The 25,124-nt window shown below is 35.2% G+C and overlaps 4 protein-coding genes across 5 annotated transcripts; 2 read left to right on the top strand and 2 right to left on the bottom strand.

The window, feature by feature from the left end:
* Positions 1 to 2,723: 2,723 nt before the first annotated feature.
* On the top strand, positions 2,724 to 6,026 carry LOC140814803 (pentatricopeptide repeat-containing protein At5g43790). Of its 2 annotated transcripts, none has more exons than XM_073173900.1 (3): positions 2,724 to 2,802; positions 2,880 to 3,028; positions 4,065 to 6,026. In XM_073173900.1, the coding sequence occupies exon 3, from the start codon at positions 4,185 to 4,187 to the stop codon at positions 5,970 to 5,972; it is 1,788 nt and encodes a 595-aa protein (XP_073030001.1). In that variant the 5' UTR covers positions 2,724 to 2,802; positions 2,880 to 3,028; positions 4,065 to 4,184; the 3' UTR covers positions 5,973 to 6,026. The 2 variants fall into 2 exon arrangements, with proteins under 2 accessions (XP_073030001.1, XP_073030002.1); XM_073173901.1 differs by having other exon boundaries at positions 2,730 to 3,028; positions 4,065 to 4,908; positions 5,014 to 6,026.
* A 1,595-nt stretch (positions 6,027 to 7,621) lies between these two features.
* On the top strand, positions 7,622 to 11,228 carry LOC140815277 (ATP sulfurylase 1, chloroplastic-like). The gene is made up of 5 exons (XM_073174401.1): positions 7,622 to 8,235; positions 9,407 to 9,812; positions 10,174 to 10,434; positions 10,585 to 10,671; positions 10,902 to 11,228. Exons 1-5 carry the CDS (start codon positions 7,727 to 7,729, stop codon positions 11,037 to 11,039), a joined length of 1,401 nt encoding a protein of 466 aa, XP_073030502.1. The 5' UTR covers positions 7,622 to 7,726; the 3' UTR covers positions 11,040 to 11,228.
* A 130-nt stretch (positions 11,229 to 11,358) lies between these two features.
* Positions 11,359 to 14,859, bottom strand: LOC140815275 (putative calcium-transporting ATPase 13, plasma membrane-type). The gene is made up of 2 exons (XM_073174399.1): positions 13,533 to 14,859; positions 11,359 to 13,469 (listed from the first exon to the last, which is right to left on the bottom strand). Exons 1-2 carry the CDS (start codon positions 14,563 to 14,565, stop codon positions 11,476 to 11,478), a joined length of 3,027 nt encoding a protein of 1,008 aa, XP_073030500.1. The 5' UTR covers positions 14,566 to 14,859; the 3' UTR covers positions 11,359 to 11,475.
* Positions 14,860 to 18,895: 4,036 nt separating this feature from the next.
* On the bottom strand, positions 18,896 to 22,245 carry LOC140815276 (putative calcium-transporting ATPase 13, plasma membrane-type). Its single transcript, XM_073174400.1, has one exon. It carries the CDS (start codon positions 22,105 to 22,107, stop codon positions 19,021 to 19,023), a length of 3,087 nt encoding a protein of 1,028 aa, XP_073030501.1. The 5' UTR covers positions 22,108 to 22,245; the 3' UTR covers positions 18,896 to 19,020.
* Between the last annotated feature and the right edge of the window lie 2,879 nt (positions 22,246 to 25,124).

Raw genomic sequence — 25,124 nt, 5'->3', positions numbered from 1 at the left:
CATATCTATGTTTATCGGTCTCTGTCATGCCAAGTATTAGTTGAAGCTGCCAGCATGATCTAAGCCTTTCTCCTTCCTTGAGAAAAGATCAGATCATGTGGTTGCTTCACCTGATGCTGCTCGCATGAAAAACAACTAATCCTCGTCTTTTTCGGCACTTCCAAAATATTTTACCCTAAAACCCTAATCTTCTTGGAGCCTATAATCAGTTCTAATCCCCCTTCAAATTTTCTAGGTTTTCTCTGATTCAAGTTTGTATTATGTAAATCTGTTATTTTGTCATTGTGTTTCAGCTTCAGATTTTCAAGATATGCTTCATTAAATCTGTCAATATGTTTGCCTCAGATGCAAGTACTATTTGATTCCATTTTGATCCAAGATCTTGTGACAGAAATATTTGATGAATTTCTTGTATTAGCGATTTTCGGATTTTTCGTACATTCAGAAAGCCGAAGTTTTCTGTAGGATCGCATTTGAATTTGAGAAAATGATTCGGGGAAGGATTTCCAATGACGACTTTATTATGTGGGAATTTCAAATCCATTGTATTAGTTATGAACATGGTAAAATTATGTCAATGAATGGATTTCAAGAGCACCCAAAAAGAAGTGAGATGCATTGTTATTATGGATTTGAAACTCCAACCTTATATTCATTTGATTAAATCGAACTTGATGAATTTTTATTATTTGGTATTTGAAGTTTCATTTCTATAGCATAATGGATTCTAATTTTTGTATTTTGTAGTTGATTGAAATATAAATTTTAAATTATTTATGCAAATGCACATTCTTATATCAAATGCCAAGTTGGATCTTAGATTCAAACAGTATATAATTATGCGTTGTGAGCATAGTTTTGTTAAGCGCAAATGTTTTTCAAGCAGTCACTTTGTGTAAATGTGTAAATGGTTGTCATTCTAAAACAACTAACAGTTCGTATTGATCAATGATTTTCTCAAACTTTTGGAATGGAACAACAGAATCATGAGTGCGCATATCTGTTATTAACTCTTTATGTAAGTGGGATCTAAGCCACAAGTTGCATAGACAAGGAGATCAAGCATTCTAAGCAGATTCAAAATCAATTGTATTCCAACTAAGGAGTTGCAGAAGCCTGCTCTTACACCTCCAGATCAAATGTTATCTTGGAGAAATTATATGAGAATATTGAAAATGGTCGCAGGCTGACCATGAAGAAGACATCGCTACATCCCTAGTGAGCAACGTCGGGAAAGCAAAACCATCTTTAATGTCAGGAGCCCATGATTCATTAGCAGGGTCAGTATTTTCGAAGAGCGATCGAGCTCATTGGCAATCTAGAGAAGCGAGAAAGATAGTAGCAGAAAGATCACCACGAGTAATCATAGTCCATTTCCCTTGAGATGAACCATGTAAGTGGGAGATCCTTGGCGTCGGGAGTACAAGACATAAGAGACATTCACTGTGGCAATTACACACACCAACGGAGTGAAAAATTCACCCAAAGAGACCAGAATTTCACGTCAGAATGAGATGATCTTGACTATATATATTTCACGTCACAACAACACTTTTGTCATCTCGAGTCATCATGGGAGTCAGACATGGAAGAGTTCCATCAAGACAACCAAGTAGATCCAGCCGGAAATAGATAGCATCAAAATGAGGTTTACAAGAAATTAAAAATTAAGCTGAATTTGGTGAGTTAGAGAGAGAGAGGGAGCTGAGCTGTTGCAATAACAATATAATTGAAATTTTGTAGCAGTAGGCTGGAAAATTGGCAAAAAAGGAGATAATATTAGAGGATTGCGAAGCCATTTGGGGGGAAAAAAACTAAAAAACATACATATCAAATTCATGGGAGAGATGCTCTAATACCATAAAAGAGATATGTTGCTGAATATTTGATTGTAAATTAATAATAATAAATTCGATTACAGATTGTAGACTCGACAACTTGCTCTCTCTATATATATATATATATATATATATATATATATATATATATATATGCACATTCAGAGAATTTCCAGCATTTTCTTGTGTTCCCTATTGGGTTTTCTTGTCTCTCATATTGTGTCGCAGCTTCCATCTAATTTATAGATTTTGTTGATCGTATAATGAAGAACGATCAATTTAGCACAACTTTATATACTAGCTAAATTTTTGTGAAAGTATACATGCATGCCTAATTGATTAATTAATAAAAAAATGTTAGTTTGTCAAAACATTTTCACTTGAGGGTAAACTATACTTTATATTTCAATTTTTTGCTAATATTTACAAATTAAGCCACATGTAATAACTTTATGCTTATTTAATAATTTATCAATATTTCATATCTCATGTCAGTTGATTATGAAGAATCATAGAAAATAACTTTTTAGTTCTTATAATAATTAGGGGTGATATATCATACCATATCATACTGAAAATTACATATCGTTTTAAAAATTTTGGTATACCTACTGAAATATTGTGGTATACCGAGATTTTGATATCATATCGGGGTATATTGTTTTATACCAAAAAATACCTTATATTTTTTAAAAAAATTAAATTCATTATTTAAAAATGTTTATATTTTTAATTTTATATATTATTTCAGTATTTTTGTATACACAAAATATTTCAAATTTCATTACGTTACCGTCTGAAAATTTCGGTATCGATACCAGTACACGGTACCGAAAAATGTTTACCAAAATTATTTAACCAAAGGATAGCCATGAGAATCTTGAGGGGGGAAGATGGGATGACACACTTTACCCTGCCTACGTCAGAGCTTTAGATATTGAAACGCAATGGCCCAAACTTTCAGGTCACCTCTGTGATAACAAATGAATGACTCTTTGAATTCAAGCGCAACGGCCCAAACTTAAAAAACTGATGGTCCAGTCCTTTGGTTTATCAAGCTTTAGAGATTGAAAGTGAAACTAGAAACAAATTTGAAGGTGGCATGCTTCCGAAAATTCCCCCGCCACCAGAACACTTCAAATTCCTTCACTAATCCATTCGCGGTGAAATTTGCTTATGGTAGTATCCAGGTAACCTAAACCATTTCTTATAAGTATTTATTTATAAATTTCAACGGATCACGAGTGACATTTGAAACGTGTTCAATATGTTCGATAAAATTCCTTAAAGAATTTTTTTAATTCCCTTTCATGTCATCTGGATATAGTTCCACGGTCATATTGTAGTCAATCGTTTGTAATATTTGTTTTAATTTTTTCCTAGTCAACTTGCTTTGGAGTTTCTTGAACTTTGTGAAAATTTAAGGTCGAAAATGCTATCATCTGGTGCTTGAAAATATTTGATCTTGCTTTTGTGTACATTGTCTGCAAAAAGACACTTTTTTGCTAAATGCATCGTCAATAATTCTCTTAAGAACTTATTCTTGCTGTCTTAACTTTTTTGTGATCGTTGTGGTGGATGTTGAGTCCATTTTTTATTTTTTAAGCTGTGTTTTGTTTAAATTATGTGGCAAAAATGAACCCCTTTGTTCATATGATTTTCATATTAACTGTGGAGATATTGTGCTATCAACCATGTACTATCTATCCATACTTCACATAACGGGGACCCTACCAGATCATTTTTGGTCTATATGGAACTCATTTATTTCTTAAAATCGAAACATCTTTCCCCGTTCTTAGTGTATTAATGTATTGACTTATCTAACATTTTTATCCATTTGGTGCATATTAATCAGTTTCTAAAATGCACCTTGATCTTATTGTAGTATAAAACATTAAATTTTTTATTATTTTAACATCTTAATCTTTTCTAATTGCTAAAATACGGGTTACTTTAATAATAACATGATGTGTTAAATCCTGATGTTTAAAAATACTAATGCTTTATTATATAATAATTGATATAGTCACACACAAATATGTGTGCATTATGACTAGTCAGTAGTTATCGAGTATGTGTTTCTTCGGCTTAGAAATTATGATTTAGTCCCTAAGGTTGGTTGGATGACTGTGAAAGCAGGAATTTGCATCCCTATTCTTTATAATATCAAATGTTTTTTGATGAAAATCATCCATGTTTCTCATATGTTTTGCCTGATGGCAGCTCAATGAATGTGCAAAAGTAAGGTTGATTCACTTGGGACCACACTCATCGCTTCCTGTATATCTACCTCGTGCTAAAGAGAGAAGGAATATATGATGAGCATGCGTACATCTAAATTATATGAAATCAGTAAGCCCAAAATCAAACCATCCAGTCCTTCATCTCTTACGACGATGCAAGACATTGGATACTTTCAAACAGGTCCATGCTCAAATGATCACAACCGGCCTCATCCTCCACACATATCCTGTCAGCCGCGTTCTCTACTTTTCTTCCTCTCTAGCTCCTGTAACCTACACACTAACCATATTCAACCTAGTCTTGAACCCAAGTATCTTTCTCTATAACACCCTTGTTTCTTCCCTCACTCGAGAAGATCATGTTCAAATCGCGTTGTCTATCTATTCTCGCATTCTGACTCACTCCAGTGTCAAACCAAATAACTACACCTACCCTTCACTCTTCAAGGCTTTTGGGTCCCATCAATGGCTTGAAGAAGGCAAATCCCTACATGTACATGTCTTAAAATTTCTTGGTTCCCCTATCGACAAATTCATTCAAGCTTCGCTGGTTAATTTTTATTCCAGATGTGGCAAAGTAGGTCTTGCTAGATATATATTCAATCGAATTTGGGAACCCGATTTGGCGACATGGAACTCTATGCTATCAGCTTATGCACGTAATGATACGTTTAGTTTAGTTGATAATATACATGGAAATACTGGTTTTTCTCTGGAGGTTTTGAGTTTGTTCAGCTCCATGCAAAAGTCTCTTTTGGAGCCAAATGAAGTAACTTTAGTTGCTTTAATCACTGCATGTGCTGATATAGGTGCTCTCAGTCAAGGTACCTGGGCGCATGTTTATGTGATTAGAAATAATCTTAGCATCAATCACTTTATTGGCACGGCACTAATTACTTTGTATGCCAATTCTGGCTGTCTTGATTTAGCTTGCCAGTTGTTCAAACAGTTGGCATGTAGGGATGCATTTTGTTTCAATGCCATGATTAGAGGACTTGCAATCCATGGTCGTGGGAATGAGGCACTTGGTTTGTTTCGGAGAATGATACGAGAGAGTTTTGCCCCTGATGATACAACAATACTATCAGTAATGAATGCTTGCTCGCATGTAGGATTGGTGGAAGAAGGACGTAAATATTTCAAGTCAATGAAAAGTGTATATAGACTTGAGCCTAAGATTGAGCACTATTGTTGCCTAGTGGATCTTCTGGGCCGAGCTGGGCTTGTTGAGGATGCTGAGGAAATAGTTTTGTCCATGTCTATGAAGCCTAATGCCATTTTGTGGAGATCTTTGCTCGGGGCTGCTAGAGTTCATGGGAATGTAGATATTGGTGAAATTGCATTGAGGAAACTATTAGAATTAGAACCCGAAACTAGTGGGAGTTATGTGCTTTTATCGAATATGTATGCATTTTTGAACAGGTGGGAAGATGTTAATCGACTACGATCATTGATGAAACGTCTTGGCATTGACAAAACTCCTGGAAGTAGCATAGTTGAGGTGAATGGTTCAATGCATGAGTTCCTCATTGGTGACAAGAGTCATCCAAAAGCGAAAGATATATACTTAAAGCTCGAAGAAATGAATAAAAAGTTACAAGAATTTGGTCATCTTCCAAGAACTCGAGACGTGTTGTTTGACATTGAAGATGAAGAAAGGGAAGAAGCTCTTTCGCATCACAGCGAAAGGCTAGCTATATCGTTTGCTCTTCTGGAATCCAATGCTTGTGTGCCTATCAGGATTATAAAGAATCTCCGGGTTTGTGTGGATTGCCATTCTTGTACTAAGCTTTTTTCGAAAATATATATGAGAGAGATTATAGTAAGAGACAGAACCAGGTTTCATCACTTCAAGAACGGAACTTGTTCTTGTTTGGATTACTGGTAGAACTTGGTGTTGTTTTGTTGGACAAGAATGAAGGTCCCTTTTTGCTTTTGTTTATCTCGTCTCACCATTTTTCAATTCGTTGTGCTACCTATATATATATTTACTAATGTATATTTTCGAGCTTACGGGAGTAGCTATTGTTCCCGATGAGGATTTTCATCTGAAGAAAAAGAATATCACAACGATGATATAGAGTTAATTTAATCGATAATTCATCCTACACAATAGGTAGACGTGGTCTTGTCACTTTGGAAAACTCAGGTTTGACGTCCTTTGACTGCCTTTGACGGCCAATTAGATCATCTTACGCTATTAATCTGTCATTTATTATATCAAATTGTCCAGTGAGACGCTCCATCTGTAATGGGATTATTCTGCGTCATTTTCAATAAAATAAAGGTCAAATGGGATAAAAACAAATGAAGACTAAAAGTTCGTTTTCGACACAATTTTTTTTTTTTGAAAACGACACAACCTTTCGAATACATATGAATCTGGCTTTGATTCTGGTACAGATTCACTTGGATGGACTTTAAACACATAATTACGTGGGCCTATGAATTGTAAGGAAGTGGATTCCTAGAAACTCACGATGATAGCATAAAAAGACATTAACAAAATAACGTAGTTTAAACTTGATCCACCACAACCTAACGGCAAGACAAAATTGTAAATTTGCAATAAAATTTTTAAAACACAAAAATTAAGGTGAGAAGGAAGTTTAGTGTATATCATAACACAATTTCAAGATTACTACACTCGATACTTTTAATTTAAACTTTAAAATTTTGTAGTATAAATGAGTTTCTCTGAACAAAAATAATTTGTTTGACATTTATCATGGTTGTATATTTAAATCACGTATCTTTCTACATGTATATATCGAGTTACTTGAGCAAACTCGAAAATCTGAATTCTAATATATAGATTTCGAGCTCCAGCTCAGACTCAAACTTAGATTCAGATATATATCGACAAAAACATCATTATTTTTTCATATTTTAAAAAAAAATATTTTGACTCGTTTACGCAAACACGTCCAGGTTCATTCTGATATGTCTTACCATCTCCATGAATATAACAACATTGTAAAATCCAACATGTGGAATCCGTCCAAAACCTGATGACATTTGCCGAAATGTCTGAAATTGTTTTTCGATAATAAAATATGCTCCCTCTTGTTTGGTTTAGTATCTGAAACGATTTCTTATATCAAATTTGTTATTTCTTCTTAGTAGCGGGTCCGGGGAAAGAATAAGAAAGACGATTTTGTTATATTTCTGACAAACTTATATGTTAATTGAAATCATATCACTTTCCAAAGATTTAATATTATCGTGTTATATTTTGATATAAGATTTTAATTTATTTTACAATTCTATAGAATCGATTAGATAATGGAATGATTTGATTTTCTTTTGTTTTTGAAAACATAACAAAGTAGTATCATGTATAAAATTAAATTTAATAGAGTAATTAACTTACGGTAAGTTAATGATTTTTTTTTTAATTCAAAAAAAAATAAAATTAACCTTTCAATTTCAGATTGCACGAAATCATTTCAATTTCAATCTCTTTTTTTTCTTTGTCGACAATTAATTAATTATATCAAAATCATTCTCATTTTTTTTAAAGAATCGAAACAAATCCAAACAAGGCCTAACTATCGACAATTGTCCCCTTTCTCCCTCCAAATCTTGTCTCTCTCCTATACACAGGCCATCAGCTGAAATTCCACCCAAAGAGAGCCGAAAATGGCAACAATGGCTTCTCTATACCTCAAAAATTCCACCCCAACCTTCCATTCCATCCCAAAAATACCAAAAACCCATGTCTCTCCGCCCTTCAATGTCCCAGTCCACCGCCACCCCCCCTCCAAAATCCGACGCCTCACCCACATATCCGCTTCTCTAATCGATCCGGATGGTGGGAAGCTTGTTCAACTATTCGTACCAGAATCAGAAAAAGAATCCAAATTCAAGCAGGCTGTGAGCCTGCCGAAGATCAGGCTCTCCATGATTGATCTTCAGTGGGTGCATGTGCTCAGCGAAGGCTGGGCAAGCCCATTGAAGGGATTCATGAGAGAGTCGCAGTTCCTCCAAACACTTCATTTTAATTCTCTCCGTCTAGAAGACGGGTCGTTTGTGAACATGTCGGTACCTATCGTACTGGCGATTGATGATAATCAGAAGAGTCGGGTCGGGTCGTTTACCAGCGTGGCACTTGTTGATGAAAAGGGCGACCCAGTTGCTATTTTGAATGAGTAAGGGCAATTCACTTCGTTTTATGTCTGGGCCTCATAGTTTCTCTTGATGGCTTTGATATGCATAGCGTATTCATTCTTTCTACTAAAGATGTAATTTTTCTACCTTTAAATCCAGTAATCCTGGCGATACTAGCAAATATGCACCAAATTTCTTTCTGTTTTCGTTGCATGCGTGGGTTACTTTAGGTGTTTGAAATTATACAGAAATCGGATGTGGCGACTGGCAGGAACACATGTTAGATGAGCGTGGACCTGTATTTATGGAAATACTCCATACTGTATACTGTATTTATGGAAATACTGTATACTTTAAAAAAACATGTTTACGACTATTTGTTCTGTACACCTCCCAAGACTCTGTCTTGGTTGGTAGATGAAAATTCAGGGGTGCGGGAATTATCACGAGATTTATATTTCTTTTTCTTCAGAAGAAGAATATATATTCTTCATGAAGTGATAACTTTGTGATGTCAACTAGCAAGTTATTAGATTCAATGTTTTGATATGATTATTATACATTTTCCTATATAAAACCTACTTTTTTCATCTATTGATTTTGTTGCTATTTTAAATCATATTTCTTATCAGCTATTCCACATATATTAATTAATTTAATCATTTTAAGTTTTTGAAAATATGATTTTTTTGAGCCATAGTTCTTATCAGCTATACATCCTTGTTCAGCTACGTAATTGTAATAGAATTTAAATTTTGTTCCTAAAAGTATTCTATGTTGCCCTGTCTCCAAAATGGTCTGGCCACTAAATCCGACAACTCTAAGCGGTGGTTAGGGATATTTTATAAGATTGCCTCTCCTCATTAACAATTATGTCAACTTGCAGCGAACATATACTAGTTGCTGATGCATATCTGTATTGCAATCGACAGGAGTGGATTAATGTTTCTGTCCTTGATACAAAAACGTGGTCTAAATTTTAGTTTCTGTCTTTTGATAGCAAAATATCAATCAGAACCATTTTACATTGGTGGTATAATTTTTTTTGACAATTTTCTGTGCAAGATGAAAATCATGAATTCCTTGGCATATCTTTCTTTGAATATTTGATCAATGTGTGGCTTTCATTTCACCAACCTATGATTCGTAATGCCATTTACTCATCCCCGGTGTTAAAAGAACTTTTTTTTTGTCACGAATTTTCACTTGTAGCATTGAGATCTACAAGCACAATAAAGAAGAACGAATAGCAAGAACTTGGGGTACGACTGCACCTGGTCTGCCCTATGTTGATGAAGCAATAACAGAATCCGGAAACTGGCTGATTGGTGGTGATTTAGAGGTTATACATCCCATTCAGTATAATGATGGCCTTGATCGATTCCGGCTTTCTCCTGCACAGCTTCGTGATGAGTTTGAGAGACGCAATGCAGATGCAGTATTTGCTTTCCAGCTAAGAAACCCTGTGCACAATGGCCATGCTCTATTGATGAATGACACGCGTCGCCGGCTTCTTGAGATGGGATACAAGAATCCCATCCTCTTGCTTCATCCTTTAGGCGGTTACACAAAAGCAGACGATGTTCCACTTAACTGGCGAATGAAGCAGCATGAAAAGGTAAATTTCACTTAATGCTCTAGTACTATAACTAAGCAGAATGTCGCAAATGACTTTGTTGGAGAGCAACAACTGTCTTTATTTGGTTTTCTATATGATAACAAGTAACAACAATCAAAACATTGTGCTTTGTATGATTTGAGTTCTACGATTATCATTATTTAGGACTTTTGGCACACCAGCAGTTGCATGATCATACAAGATTGAATCTAATTGTTAAGTTCACTTTGAGCTCAATACAATTTGTGAAAGTTTCAATGCAGGGCTATGAATTTTTCTTATGATGATGTCATTTGGTATTACCATCCACCGCCACTGTCACCTTACTGATCACGTTTCGTATATATGTGTGTTCTTTTAGGTGCTTGAAGATGGCGTCCTTGATCCAGAGACTACGGTTGTTTCGATATTTCCGTCTCCAATGCACTATGCTGGACCGACTGAGGTTCAGTGGCATGCTAAAGCTCGGATTAACGCAGGCGCAAACTTTTACATTGTCGGGCGCGACCCAGCTGGCATGAGCCACCCCATTGAGAAACGAGATTTGTATGACGCTGATCATGGAAAGAAAGTACTAAGCATGGCTCCTGGATTGGAGAAGTTGAACATTTTACCATTCAAGGTACTCGAACAACCACTTCGTCGCCTTTTTTTATGTTGACTAAAAATCGGAAGGAATTTTCTATTTGAATGTTATGATCAAGAAGTTTATACGAAGGGATACAGAAAAGATTAATGCTGCGTGTTGACTAGTAGCTATGAATTATTGCAGGTGGCTGCATATGACAAGACTCAGGGTAAAATGGCATTCTTTGATCCATCAAGGGCACAAGATTTTCTATTCATATCTGGCACCAAGGTATCTCTTTTACCATCATTGCTGCTTCCGTGTAAAAATAAAGGAGCTTAACCGAAGCTATAATATAGTGGTAGAAATTTCGTCAGTCTTAAAAAATTTAGAGACGTTAAACTAGAATATATTAAACTAGAGACAAATTTAGAAGAAGGAAAGACTCCTACCACCCCTTCTGTCTCATCCACTGCATAATTTTCCTCATTCTAACGTCCATTTTTTCCATTTAACTCCAGATGCGAACCTTGGCAAAGAACAAGGAAAACCCTCCTGATGGATTCATGTGTCCTGGTGGCTGGCAAGTTTTGGTGGAATATTACGATAGTTTAGCTCCCTTTGAGAATGGTGCACTGCCCATACCTGTTCCTGCCTAAAGTTGATTCCTGTGTAAAATTATGTCTTGGGAGAAAACTTAAACCTCCCGTATCTATCGTTCCGTGTATGATTGCATCGAACTTGGTAAATAATCTCAGTCTAGCTCAATAAAACCTTGTGAGGCATGACGGCATAATCAATTTGCCTCGCATATGTATTATATTTTGCCACTCGTTGGCTTTGTTCTGCACCCTGTATGATATTTGACTTCTGCCTAATGTAGAGAACAAATGGTGGGTTGCTTCTGAAAAATCTTTCGATAGCGCGTCGGCTTTCTTTATAGAAACATGATAGAGTTCAACATTTTATTTCTAAAGAATATCATTTAACTCATCCATGAACTGATAAAAGATACACGTAAAATAAAATGCAATCAGAAATAACACAAAAGAATCATATCCTACGGACCTGAAAGTTACGCATAATTTCTCCTATTTACATGCCCTGTAAGTTCTTGAAACTGAAAAAACTGGACACAGGTCTATCAGTTACCGGTATGCTTTTGACAAGCCAACCAATTGGCCATGAAGCAGCTGCGATTCCGATGCACAGTCCCCACTGTCCCCAATTTAACCTCTCTGTATCCGCAAACTTCTTAAGAAACTCGACCATAACCACTTGAAGAATCAAAGTAACCCCAACAATCCCCAAGAACAGCTTGTTCTTGTGTATCCCCTCGAAAACATTCTTCTTCTCGAGTTTACGTGCATTGAACTCATTAAACACTTGACACAGAACAAAAGCGTTGAATATCAAAGTGTCGTTTACCCTTTTGCTGATACTCAAAATTGATTCTCCTCTGAATTGTAATATCAAGAGAACAGATATCTGATACAAGGCTTGAGCTAGCAAATTCCTCCACATGACATTGGTGATAAGTGGCATCGTTCGACCCACAGGCTTCTGGTTCATGAGTTCTTTTGTGGGCTTCTCTGTAGCGAGGGCTAATGCTCCCAAAGTGTCCATGATCAGGTTTACCCATAAAAGTTGAACAGCAGTCAACGGCACCTCACCGGCTGAAACCGCTGCCACAAAGTTGATGACAAGAGCTGCTACATTTACTGTGAGCTGAAACTGGATGAATTTCTGAATATTGTTGTAAACACATCTTCCCCACATCAAAACTGTAGCAACTGAAGCAAAGTTATCGTCCAAGATTACAATATCCGAACTTTCTTTTGCCACTTCTGTACCTTGGATCCCCATTGACAGGCCTATATCAGCTTCCTTCAGTGCAGGTGCATCATTTGTGCCATCTCCAGTCACTGCCACAACATGGCCTTTTCTTTTCAGGCACTGCACCATCAGAAGTTTGTCGAAAGGAGAAGACCTTGCCATGACACAGATTTTATCAACTATCTCCATTCGCTTCTCATCTGTGTATCCACGAAACTCGGCCCCTTGAATGACCATCCCATCATTTGCTTCTTGGTTAGGATGGAGTATTCCACATTCGGTGGCTATAGCTTTTGCAGTGAATACATTGTCACCGGTGATCATCTTAACTTGCACGCCAGCAAATTGGCAATTTTCCACAGCTCTCTTCACGCCAGGGCGACATGGATCTTTCAGTCCCACCATGCCCAACAGGGTCAGCCCATTTTCTTGAATTCTTGGATGGTTTCCGCCGCTCTCATGCTCGACCTCTAGAACCTGCTTATGTGCAAAAGCGATGCAACGAAGACTACTGGCAGCCATCCCTTGAATAATCTGGTCAAATTTCACCCTTTCAAGATCATTCAAATCTTTAATGTCACCTTCAATATCATAGTAATGAGAGCACATTGCAAGTATCATTTCAGCAGCTCCTTTCCAGTGTACATGGCTCCCGCCATCTTCAACTTTCTTCATCAGTATGCCACTTCTCTTCTTTTCGGAATTGAATGCTTCAACCTTCAAAACATTGCATTCTCGTTTTATCGCCTCCATATCCATGTTCAATTCGAGCATGGCCCATGAAAGAATCGCCTTCTCTGTTGGACTGCCAGAGAACTCAAGATCTGTTCCTGATATCTCAGACCTGTAAACACTACCTGTTGTGTTGAGGCCAATCCCTTGGTACAATAATTCAAGAACACGCCTAGAAATCAAAGAATAATCCATCCCTTGTGGAGATTCTTTTCCCAACCAAAACTTGGTTACTTTCATCTGATTCAAAGTAAGAGTACCTGTTTTATCTGTACATATAATTGTGGCTGAGCCCATCGTCTCACAAGCTGAGAGCTTTCTCACCATTGCCTGATCTGCCATCATTCTTTTCATCGAATAAGCAAGAGTTAGTGTGACTGCAAGAGGCAGCCCTTCAGGAATCGCGACAACTACTATAGTTACAGCAGCAGCAATAATCCTCACCACAGCATTGATCACATCATCAGCCTTAGTTTTACTCCCATTGAACTCTTTATTCCCATTGTCATCTTCCGTATTTCCTGTGAAGTAGCGTACTAGAAGCACGACAAGAACTAGAAAGGCTACTGCTAAACCAACCTTACCAATTGATGAAGTTAGCTTGTTCAACCGCATTTGAAGGGGTGTTTGCTCATTCAAATCACGACTTATTGTGCTCATCATTTCACCCCAAGTAGTGTTCATTCCCACAGAAGTTATTAGCATTGTACCATATCCATCAGCAACCTTCGTGCCTGAAAACAGAAAGGGTTTCTGATATGCATTAATCTCCACATGATCACTTTCTCCAGTCATGCTAGATTCATCCACTTGCAAAGAGTGGCCTTCTATGAACAGGCCATCCGCAGGTACTTGATCACCAATCTTGAGACAAACGACTTCTCCAACAACGATCTCAAATATCGTTATCTGTTGCCTTCGTCCATTTCTCAGAACTTCTACTGGAATATTACTGCTCACTTTCGAAAGTTTCTCGAACTGACTGTTTTGCCTGAAATTGCTGATAGCAGATACAGAAATAACTAGAAAAACAGCAACAAATATGCTTCCTCCATCATACCAACCCTCTTTAGGACCATTCTCTTTGATACCAAATCCAAGAGAGAGTGAAGCACAGAGCAATAGAATTAGAATCGTTGGATCCTTGAAAGCTTCCCATACAAAATGGAGGAAACTCTTGGTTGGTGGCTTTCGATATGTATTCATACCAAATGCTTCATGCCTAGAAGAAATATCTTCCAAATCACCAGTAATACCATTTTGCAAATCTGTCTTAAGAGAAGAAGAAATCCCTTCAACTCCTCCAAGTTCTGCCAAACGATCAAGGCTTTTGTCTTTAACAACCTCGATAAGGCTCGACTGATCAACACCAGAGAATAAAGGATGCTCTTGAACAACATCGAGAATGACTCTTGAAGACAGTTCAGGCGAAATCTTGCTCCATTTTCGCGATAATATCTCTTCTTGTTTGAAGCGGGGGAAGAAAGCCCTCGAACAATAAATTGTGACTAAAGCCAAATGCCATCTCTTTTTATTGCGTAGGCTGAGATTCACAGTGTCATGCAGATAAGATAACGAGTCCATGCACTGCGAGTTTGCAAGAATGACCGAAGGCATGTCGAAGCCCGATCAAATCTGTAACCTCAGTAGTTCTTGATTGAATATATATGTGTATATATAGTGTAGCAAAAGGGTAACTGAAATCAATAAAACAAAATTGTGGGCACTGCATGATCCTCCATTTGTAGCATCATTGTATATATAGTGGGAACGACTACGCGTTAGTCAGCACCTTCGCATGAGAGTTCCTCCGCCTCCAGCCGTGGCGGTTACCGAGATTTATGTTTTCAATCTTTAAACTTAAGTTATAAGGAAAGGATTACACACGTCCTCGCTTATTACTTCATTAAAACAAATCTCTGCGTATATTTATGATTCGATTCCAGATTTAATTACTATTCGATTCCAGATTTAATTACTATTCCACACATCCGCGTTTCTTCATCTTCTTGATCATTACACACAGATTATTTCGTACTTGCATTCGAAGTAACGAACTTAATTACCCGGAAATTTCATACAGAAAACCATCTTTTAGGGTTTATCCAATCATTTGAAAATATTGATTAGTTAACAACTTATTTATTTTAAAACATCAGAAAAATAATTTCGCCTGTTTAATCAGGAATATATTAATATTACAGAAAATAAAAATAAAAAATTCCCATCGACTAAAAATATGATTGAAAACTATGTACGTACTGAGATGCATTTTTAAAATTTTATTCATTAAAAAAGTCAAATTATATTTACTAGTTGAAAGAATGTCGCCTAATAAAAAAATGCTAATATTATTTAGATATGAGGATATTTTTAAATAATTATCCCAACAACTTTTTTAAATCATGTTTGGTTTGATAGTAAATATGCTTTTTTATGTTCAATAAATGGTAATTATTACGAAATTTTGTTTTTATAAAAATAATACCATGTGAAGTCGTAAATTAAGCTGCACCATCTTTTTAGTTTTAATATATAATATAATTTGTCAAACACCGCCATTATTTATTTATATTTTTGAAACAACAAACACCGCCATTATAGAGTTAGAAATATGTCGTATCCTATTATATTTTGTTTCTTTTTTCTAAAATTCATTAGAAATAATAATTTTACAAACTCTCATTTTATCCGTAGGAGTAGGTATCTTGTGAGACGGTCTCACAAATCTTTATCTGTGAGACGAGTCAACCTTACCGATATTCACAATAAAAAAAGCAAAAGTTTGTGTGAGACGGTCTCACAGGTCGTATTTTGTGAGACAATTCTCTTATTTGATCATTCATGTAAAAATATTACTCTTTATGCTAAGAGTATTACTTTTTATTGTGAATATCGATAGGTTTGACCCGTCTCACAGATAAAGATTCTTGAGACTGTCTCACAAGACACATACTCTAAAAATTAATACTCTTAGCATAAAAATATATTTTTTCACGGATGACCCAGATAAGATAACTGTCTCACAAAATATGACTCGTGATGCCATCTCACTCAATTTGTTTGCCTATTTACAGAATGTATATAAATTATTTTTATTCTCTTTCCAATAGTTAGCTAATTACAAGATTTCAAGTCGAGCATGGGTATATAAGAAAAAGATATTGCTACATATAAACGAATGAGAAAATGTAGCCTGTAATATATAAAAACAAAACATCCAAAATAAAATTAATAGTTTATCCAAAGTTTTTGTTAGCATTTATATGGACGGTCAAAGATTAAATTAGTGATTTAATTTGTTCACTCCTTGGAATTTAAATTAGGATTATATTGTATTTATATATAAAATATACTAATGATAAGCTGCAAATTTCTCTGGAAGTCAGTTTTAAGGGGAAAACATAAAATATATTCAATTATATAGTATTTAAAATTAAAGAAGTATTTCTTTTTTTTCTTTCTATAAATGGAATCGAATAAAATATTAAAGCTGATATTCTGTGACTTTTCTTCAAAGTTTTTCGAAGATTTCATGGAATATTTTCCAACATTTGGCATTGATTTCCTCACGAAAATTTCGTTACTTTACTGTTATTCTTTATCCTTACTTACGAAGCAAATTCTTCAGTAGTTCTGATGACGCCTTCGACTGTACCAGAATCAACACGTAATTGGGAGTTGAGATTTGGAAGGAGAAGAAAGTAAGTCTGCATAAGAAATTCGACAAAAACTTGTGTGAGATGGTTTCACGGGTCGTATTTATCTCTGAAATAAATTTGAAAATAAAGGTTATATAATTTTAAGATTTGGATGTGATATCTTGGTACGTAAAAAAACTCAAGAAAAATGTTCGCTTATTTACCACTAAAATCACAACTCATTAATTATTTATATCACATCACTCGATTCATTAAAAGTAAATTTACGATATTATCTTTTTATTTATTTTACAATATTATCTTTATTAATTATTAAAAAACTCAAATGGTAATTTATCACTTATCTCAATTTTAATAATAAACTAAATATATTATTACTTATCAATTATTATTTCACATCCAACTCAAGTTTTTTTGATAATCACAACGACTCTCAAATATATTTTATCTGCAGTATTTTATATGTTTTATAAGAGAATTGATTTCCCATAATTATTCTTTAGTTCATTTGTTTCGTACGCGTTTATATGACCTCAATGCTAAGTGTGTGAGTTTCATTATCCGCGTCATTAGAATCAGATGTCATTTGTCCGATAAAAAATTTTGTGAGACAATATCTTATTTGATTATTTATGAAAAATATTATTTATTATTATAAATATGAACATAATTGATTTCGTTTTTTTATGAGATCATCTCAAAGTAAGTTACTAAATATGTCACATCAAATCGATGCATCTCGAATTCCAAACATGGCATTCAAAACTCTTCACATTTTTGACTAGCCAACAAAACGTCACCTGGAATTTTTATTAATTTTACACGTCCATATAATTGGGAGAAGACTATCTTACGTCTGGAGAAATATATCAAGGGAAATTTATATATTGGTCACGTAATTTACATATTTTTCAAATTTAGTCGTGTTCAATTTTATGTGCAATTTTTTTTTTACTAATTTCGGTCATATTTTTACCAAAATTTGAAATTGGCCACCAAAAGTGCCTAGCCCGTGGTCGGGTACGCTGAGTAAAAAATGAATTTGTGGATTTTGGTTGGAAATTAGGCTATGTAGCTTCTTTTTTTTTTTTTTTTTTCTTTTTAAATTTCACCCAAGCAAATAAAATAATATAAAAACCAAAGTCCACCAAAAAATGCTGATTTCAAGCTTTGATTACCGTATGTGGGCATTTTTATAAATTTTTTCTTAATTTTATTTTAAGATAATGTGATCTTTCGTTTTTTCTTATTTATTTTATTTGCTTAGATGATTTTTTAAAGTCATATAGTTCATTTGCCCACCAAATATCGATCGCCACCTAAACAATTTCGGGTGACTAATTTCAATTTGGAGCATAAAATGGTCGAAATTGGGGGAAAAAAAATCAAATTAATATACCAATACTATCAAGGCTATATTTGGTGTGTAGGATAGGATATATAATTGGATTAATGACAAAACTCAAGATAAGGATATATAATGTGTTATGATAAAACATGTTTTGTTTAGTAAGATTTTAATGAGTTTGATAAATTTTATATTTGGTGTTGTTGAGACAAAAATACCATAAACTAGCATTGATGACAATTTGATATATAAAATGATATTTGTAGCCGTGTTTTCAAAAACTCGTGTTCAGTTGTTAATAAATAAATATTTTATAAAATTTTAAATTATAGATTATGTATTTATCTGACAATTTATTTTTTCAATAAAATTTAGTATGATTTTGCATTTTTATCTCATTTTTAATATTGATATCTAATTATTTTTTCATAATTTTTTAATTTTGTTTAGTTTCATCTTGTAATTATTTATATAATGTGTGTGAAAATTAAGAAAAAATAATAAACCATCAAATAATAGAGTTCAAATCACGAGATCTAAAATTCTAGATCTCGCTTGTGGATTCTTTCGTGGGTAAATTTGTAATTTATGTTATGTTTAAGAAGTAGATTGTGAATCATTCTAAAAGAAAATGATTTCTTTTCAACCAAGTGGTATTTATTTTACACGAACTTCTTAATGAACTGAGCCCATAAAAATGAGACAAAGATGAGTTTAACAATTTATCCTTAATTTATCACGTACACCATACATATCCCAAATTGATTCGTAAACACTATGAAAAATGTAATTTTGCCGTATATTAATTATTATCATTTTTGTTGTACGTTTATATATATGGTACGTGCTACTTCAGATAATAACCATTCGTAATCAATAATACTTATAAGTAAATTGTTGTCTCATCGATAAATTAACTTAAATTTAGAAACGCCAAGAAGAATTTAAGCTTAAATCCAAATTATTTGGTTTACAAGAATTTGCGGTCACATAGCATTCATATCCAAATTTTATTGATACGTAAGTAAAAAACTAGAAATATTTCTGAACATTCAATTTACTCTAATATTTTATAGCTAACTTGAGAAGACTGAATAATGGTCTCTTTGGAACTGGTAAGCACTTAACAACCCAACCAATTGGCCAAGATACAGCTGCAATCCCTGCACAAATCCCCCACTGTCCCCAACTCAACCTCTCTGTATCTGCAAATTTTTCAAGAAACTCCACCATCGCCACTTGAAGAATTAAAGTCACTCCAATGATCACCAAGAACACCTTGTTCTTGTGTACCCCTTCAAACACGTTCTTCTTCTCAAGTTTGCGCGAGTTAAACTCATTAAACACTTGGCACAGAACAAAAGTGTTGAAAATCAATGTATCGTTTACTCGCTTGCTGACTTGGAAAAAGTGTTCGCCTCTGAAATATAGTATCAAGAGGACTGATATCTGATACAAGGCTTGAGCTAGTAAATTTCTCCACATAATGTTGGTAATAAGAGGCTCGGTTCGACCCACGGGCTTCTTTTGAGTGAGTTCTTTGGCCGGTTTTTCTGTAGCGAGAGCTAATGCACCTAATGTGTCCATGATGAGATTTAACCATAGTAACTGTACTGCAGTTAGTGGGACTTCACCTGCTGAAACTGCTGCCACAAAGTTGATTACTAGAGCTGCTACGTTTACTGTGAGCTGGAACTGGATGAATTTCTGTATGTTGTTGTATACACATCTTCCCCACTTCAAAACCGTCACAACAGAAGCAAAATTATCATCCAAGATTACGATATCAGAACTTTGTTTCGCCACTTCTGTACCTTGAATCCCCATTGAAAGTCCTATATCAGCTTCCTTCAGAGCTGGGACATCATTTGTTCCATCTCCAGTGACTGCCACAACATGACCTTTCTTTTTTAGGCACTGCACCATTAGCAGTTTGTCGAAAGGGGAAGATCTTGCCATAACACATATCTTTTCAACTCTCTCCATTCTCTCCTCTTCTGTGTAGTTGCGAAATTCCGCACCTTCCACTACTGATCCATCATTTGTTTCATGATTGGGACCGAGTATCCCGCATTCGGTCGCTATGGCCTTTGCAGTGAAAATATTGTCACCAGTTATCATTTTGACGTGAACGCCTGCATATTGACAATCTTCGACAGCTTTCATCACGCCAGGGCGACATGGATCTTTTAGGCCAACGAGGCCTAAAAAGGTTAAACCAGTATCCTGTACCTTGTTATGTATTTCACCATCTCCATGCTCCGTATCTGACACGTGCTTATAAGCAAATGCAATGCATCGGAGACTGCTAGCAGCCATTTCTTGAATGAGCTCTCGAAATTTTAACCTTTCAAAATCATCGAATGCTAAGGTGTTTCCCTTTGTGTCATAATAGTGAGTGCACATTGCTAGAATCATTTCAGCCGCTCCTTTCCAGTGTGCACGAACCACGCCGTCTTGGAACCTTTTAATCAAAAGGCCGCTCCTCTTCTTCTCCGAATTGAATGCTTCCACATACAGAACTGTAGAATCTTTTTCAACTTTCTCCATATTCATGTTTAATTCAAATACTGCCCACGAAAGGAGTGCCTTTTCGGTGGGACTACCGGAAAACTTGATGTTGTGTATCGATTCGTCAGGTCTGTAAATGCTGCCAGTTGTGTTGAGAGCTACTCCCTCATGAAGCAATTCAAGAACATGGGCAGCAATCAAAGTGTGATTTTTCCCTTCCAAACTTTCTTTTCCCAGCCAAAACTTAGTTACCTCCATTTGGTTCATCGTCAAAGTCCCTGTTTTATCCGTGCAAATGGTTGTGGCAGAGCCCATCGTCTCACAAGCCGAGAGTTTTCTTACCATCGCCTGATCAACCACCATTTTTTTCATCGAATAAGCAAGAGTAAGCGTCACGGCAAGAGGCAATCCTTCGGGAATTGCAACAACTAAAATAGTGACAGAAGCAGCAATAATTCTCACCACCTTATTGATTGCATCATCAACTTTTGTCCTACCCCCATGGAACTCTTTATTCCCATTTTCATCTTCTGTGTTCCCTGTGAAGTAGCGTAACAGGAGCACGACAAGAACTAGAAACGCTATGGCTAAACCAACTTTCCCTATACCCGAGCTCAGCTCATTTATGCGTTCCTGAAGAGGCGTTTGTTCATTCGTATTGCGACTTTTCATTGTGCTCATCATTTCCCCCCAACCGGTGTTCATTCCCACAGAGGTCACGAGCATCTTACCATACCCGTCAACCACCTTCGTCCCAGAAACCAGAAATGGATTCAGATCACTATCAATTTCAACGTGATCACTTTCCCCGGTCATACTCGATTCGTCAACTTGCAGACAGTGCCCTTCTACGAGTAATCCATCAGCAGGTACTTGATCACCAATCTTTAAGCAGATTACATCACCAACAACAATTTCAAAGATAGAAGCATGTTTTCGCTTCCCATTTCTCACGACTTCTACACGGATATCATTGCTGATCTTGGAAAGTTTCTCGAACTGTCTGTGTTGCTTGAAATCGCTGACAGCAGAAACAGAAATGACAAGAAAAACAGCCACAATTATGCTTCCTCCATCATACCAACCTTCTTTAGGACCATTCTCTTCGATTCCGAATCCGAGAGAAAGTGCAGCACAAACCAAGAGGATAATAATGGTTGGATCCTTAAAAGCTTCCCAAACGAAATGGAAGAAACTCATCGTAGGTGGCTCCAGATAAGCATTAGAGCCAAATACTTCAGTTCTTCTTAAAATATCTTCAAAATGCCCCACTATTCCACGATGCATATCGGTTTGTAAAGATGTTGCGATTCCTCCAACACCTCCAGCTCGAACAAGACCTTCAATGCTCTTCTCCTTCACAATCTTGGAGAGGAATGATCCATCAATATTGCAAAAGTGGGAACTTTCTCGGGATTTTTCAATACTAATAACAATTTCTCTAGGTGAAATGGGTAGAATCTTTTTATGATTTTTAGCAAGAACTTCTCTGAAAAGAGAAAGCAGTGCCATTGAGCATTGGATCTTCGCAAAAGCCAAATGCCATCTCTTCATGTTTTTCAAGCGGAGAGTAAGCTCTTGAGAAAGGTCAATAGAAACGCCCATGCAATGCAAATTGGCTTGGAATTCGGCAGACATGGTTGTGACTAATAAAACTTTGAGAATGTAAAGTTAGAAAAGGGAATGGGAATTGCACTTGTTAACGATCCGTAAACATATTAGTGCTTCAAATCAGAACGTAAATCTGTGTTTTATGCATGAAGTACTCAGAGTCACGTTTTGGTTTGGCGATTACATGCAAAGTGGCTCATCTTATAAATACAGAGAACTTGTATGCTCGATCTGGTGTGGAGCCCGTGTACATAGAATCAACGATCACATTATTCTATCCGTTTTCAACCATCACCTGGATGAGCTCAGGTGTAGACGTCATGAGAGAGAGAGAGTGTGATTCTTTGTGTTCAAGTCTGTACAGGCTTGGAAAATTGATATCGTATTTTCACCGGGGTTTCTGAGCAATTTACAATCATGTCATCCCAAAAATCTCTATGTTATTCTATTCACATCATTAAACAAGAAAGTGTAATTGACTCATTGGTGAAAATACTTTTAGTTTTACCTAAAATAACACCGCCTCGCACTTTGCGAAATCATTAATGTGTAGGGTTTGATGTTTTTTTTTCTCATCATAAGATAAGTTGATTAGATCTATAATTATCATTAAAATGATATTTTTGGTGTAAAAATTTATATTTTCTCATGAATTGATTTGGATTAAAAATCGATATTGATTTATGAATGAGATGATCTCCTCACAGGAAAAGTTCCTGATAGTTTTTTTGCTTTTTGGTTTGTTAATCAAGTTTCTCAATCATTAATTAAAATTAAATTTCAAGAACCAAAATGTATGATCTTCCAAAAATGCCCTTGTGACCACTAACACGTCAACACAGGTACTATATGAATTTTATGTGGTGCGCAACTGCGCATTCCTTCAATCATATTTTTGTATATTTCAATAGAGAAATACCGTGCACGGAGAAAGAAATTTAAAGTTGGAACAGCAAATCAGAAAAGATTATATGTATGTATGTATGTATGGGTTGACTCGATTTATGACTGCAATAAGTCAATCGGGTTGGATAACTGTCTTTTAAAATTGATCGATAAAACTCTGATTTAAAAATAAATAATGATACAATGGTATCAACTATAATATCAATTGACTTGCTAATAATATTAACTATTTTCTCTCATCATAAAATAGTATGGGTGATTGGAAATGTTCTATTAGAATATGGAATATTAAATAAAATGTGAATGGATGGATATGCATGAGAATATTTAATTGACGTTTGATAGACCAAGACCAAGACCAAGACCAAGACCTGGGGGGCCAACTTTGGTCCACGTGATAATTATTATGAGTTGATTTTACAGGGAAAAAATCCAATTAAATATTCCTACGACGAAAATTCCAATCTTCTTACACGATTGTTAAAGTCGTGGTCTATGGTTCAGTTGACAAACTTATTTGCATGGAGCCCCAGTAAGAAGTTAGTGAGACATGAGGAATGAAGCTTCTTTCCTTGAGAGAATGCTGACGGGTAGGACGAGCCAATAACTCGAACACGTTCACTCTTTTTCTAATGAGAATCACAGCTTTCGATTTTGCGATTTCTTGTGGGAAGCAACAAGAAACACCTGGTAAATGATAATTGACTCCACCATGGAAATCCGGTAGTGTTTGGTTGGAAGATTCACGAGTTTTAGGCGTGCGTGCGTGTTCATATAGATGGACGTCACATTAGCAGTGTTCATACAAGTATATAACGTTAGATATCTGGAAGATGAATTCGGTATATATTATAATGTCTCAATTCTTTAAAATAAAATATAAACCAGCATCATCCATATTTCATTCGAATCAAAGATGAAACATTCAACACATGCACTCTCTGGCATAATATTGATTTGAAACATTCATTCTACAGCAAACTTGAATTAATCTAACGACGATCACGAAGCCAAAAATGGCTTATTTTCTGTTCCTTTTTAGTTTTGTTTTAATCTCGTCTTGTAATCTTCCAGCTACTACTAGTTGTTATAGAAGTATCACGAAACTTTGGATATAACAATTAGCTAGTAAATATCTCATTATTGGGCTTGTTTAAATATTTTTAATTTAATTAGTTGAAGGCCTATTTTGTTATTTTATGAGTTCAATCTTGTTTATTTCTTTTAATTTTTGGTTTTCTTTGGTCGCAAGTTAGAGAGTTTTCTCGTGGTTTTTAGACAAAAACTTGTGTGAGACGATTTCACGGATCGTATTTTGTGAGACAGGTCTCTTATTTGAGTCATTCATGAAAAAATAGTACTTTTTATGCTTAGAATATTACTTTTTATTGTGAATATAGGTAGAGTTGACCCGTGTCACAGATAAAGATTCGTGAGACCGTCTCACAAGAGACCTACTCTTGTTTTTATATCCTTATTTAAAAAGTTTTCAAGTTGATTAGGTTTCGTTATTTAAAAATTTACCTTGTTGAGGTAGGATCGGTTGTCTATAAATATTATACTTCATTATTGAAAAGTGATAGATTTTTTTTTCCATAAAATGTAAGAGCTAGCTTTTAATTGTTATTTTCACTTACATGTGAAAACATTAGAAATTGAGTTTATCAAAGTTTTAAATTTTGTGATGTTCGTCGACTTATCGTTTTAGGTTCTCAAAGACAAATTTTTTGTAAGTGTAAGATTCATGGAGTTGTTTGGATTCAGATTACTAATAATATATTGAGTTCAAACACGTTATTATTGATTATATATCATCTATCTTAACCTGCCACTAATTAGGATTGGCCACCAATTTTATGGGTTAGAATAAACTCGATCCAACCTGATCCACCCAAGGTTGCGGGTTAAACAACTCAACTCGTCAGAAATTTTAAAAAAATTAAAGGAAATAACAACAATCATATCAATCATTAATATTTCATATATATTTTATAACATTTAATCAAATAATCCAATAATTAATACCATTACAACAAAAAATTTAAATATAGAATTGAATAAAGTTTTAAAAATCTAAAGTATGTTTCAAAATTCATCAACCATAAACCGATGTATCATTTAAATTTTCATCTTTCTAT

This window comes from Primulina eburnea, chromosome 15, assembly GCF_022965805.1.
Source record: "Primulina eburnea isolate SZY01 chromosome 15, ASM2296580v1, whole genome shotgun sequence".
NCBI classification, from domain to species: Eukaryota; Viridiplantae; Streptophyta; class Magnoliopsida; order Lamiales; family Gesneriaceae; genus Primulina; species Primulina eburnea.
Note: the sequence above shows the minus strand (reverse complement) of the source record. Positions and strands in the feature narration are given on the sequence as shown.

What these genes read in the sequence shown, in the direction of transcription:
- LOC140814803 (XM_073173900.1), top strand. Translation starts at nt 4,185, where the DNA reads ATGAAATCAGTAAGCCCAAAATCAAACCATCCAGTCCTTCATCTCTTA.
- LOC140815277 (XM_073174401.1), top strand. Translation starts at nt 7,727, where the DNA reads ATGGCAACAATGGCTTCTCTATACCTCAAAAATTCCACCCCAACCTTC. An exon ending in GAATGAAGCAGCATGAAAAG is followed by an intron (nt 9,813 to 10,173) that starts GTAAATTTCACT and finishes GTGTTCTTTTAG; the next exon opens with GTGCTTGAAGATGGCGTCCT. An exon ending in TGAACATTTTACCATTCAAG is followed by an intron (nt 10,435 to 10,584) that starts GTACTCGAACAA and finishes GAATTATTGCAG; the next exon opens with GTGGCTGCATATGACAAGAC.
- LOC140815276 (XM_073174400.1), bottom strand. Translation starts at nt 22,107, where the DNA reads ATGTCTGCCGAATTCCAAGCCAATTTGCATTGCATGGGCGTTTCTATT.
- LOC140815275 (XM_073174399.1), bottom strand. Translation starts at nt 14,565, where the DNA reads ATGCCTTCGGTCATTCTTGCAAACTCGCAGTGCATGGACTCGTTATCT. An exon ending in CAAGCTAACTTCATCAATTG is followed by an intron (nt 13,470 to 13,532) that starts GTAAGGTTGGTT and finishes GCTACTTCACAG; the next exon opens with GAAATACGGAAGATGACAAT.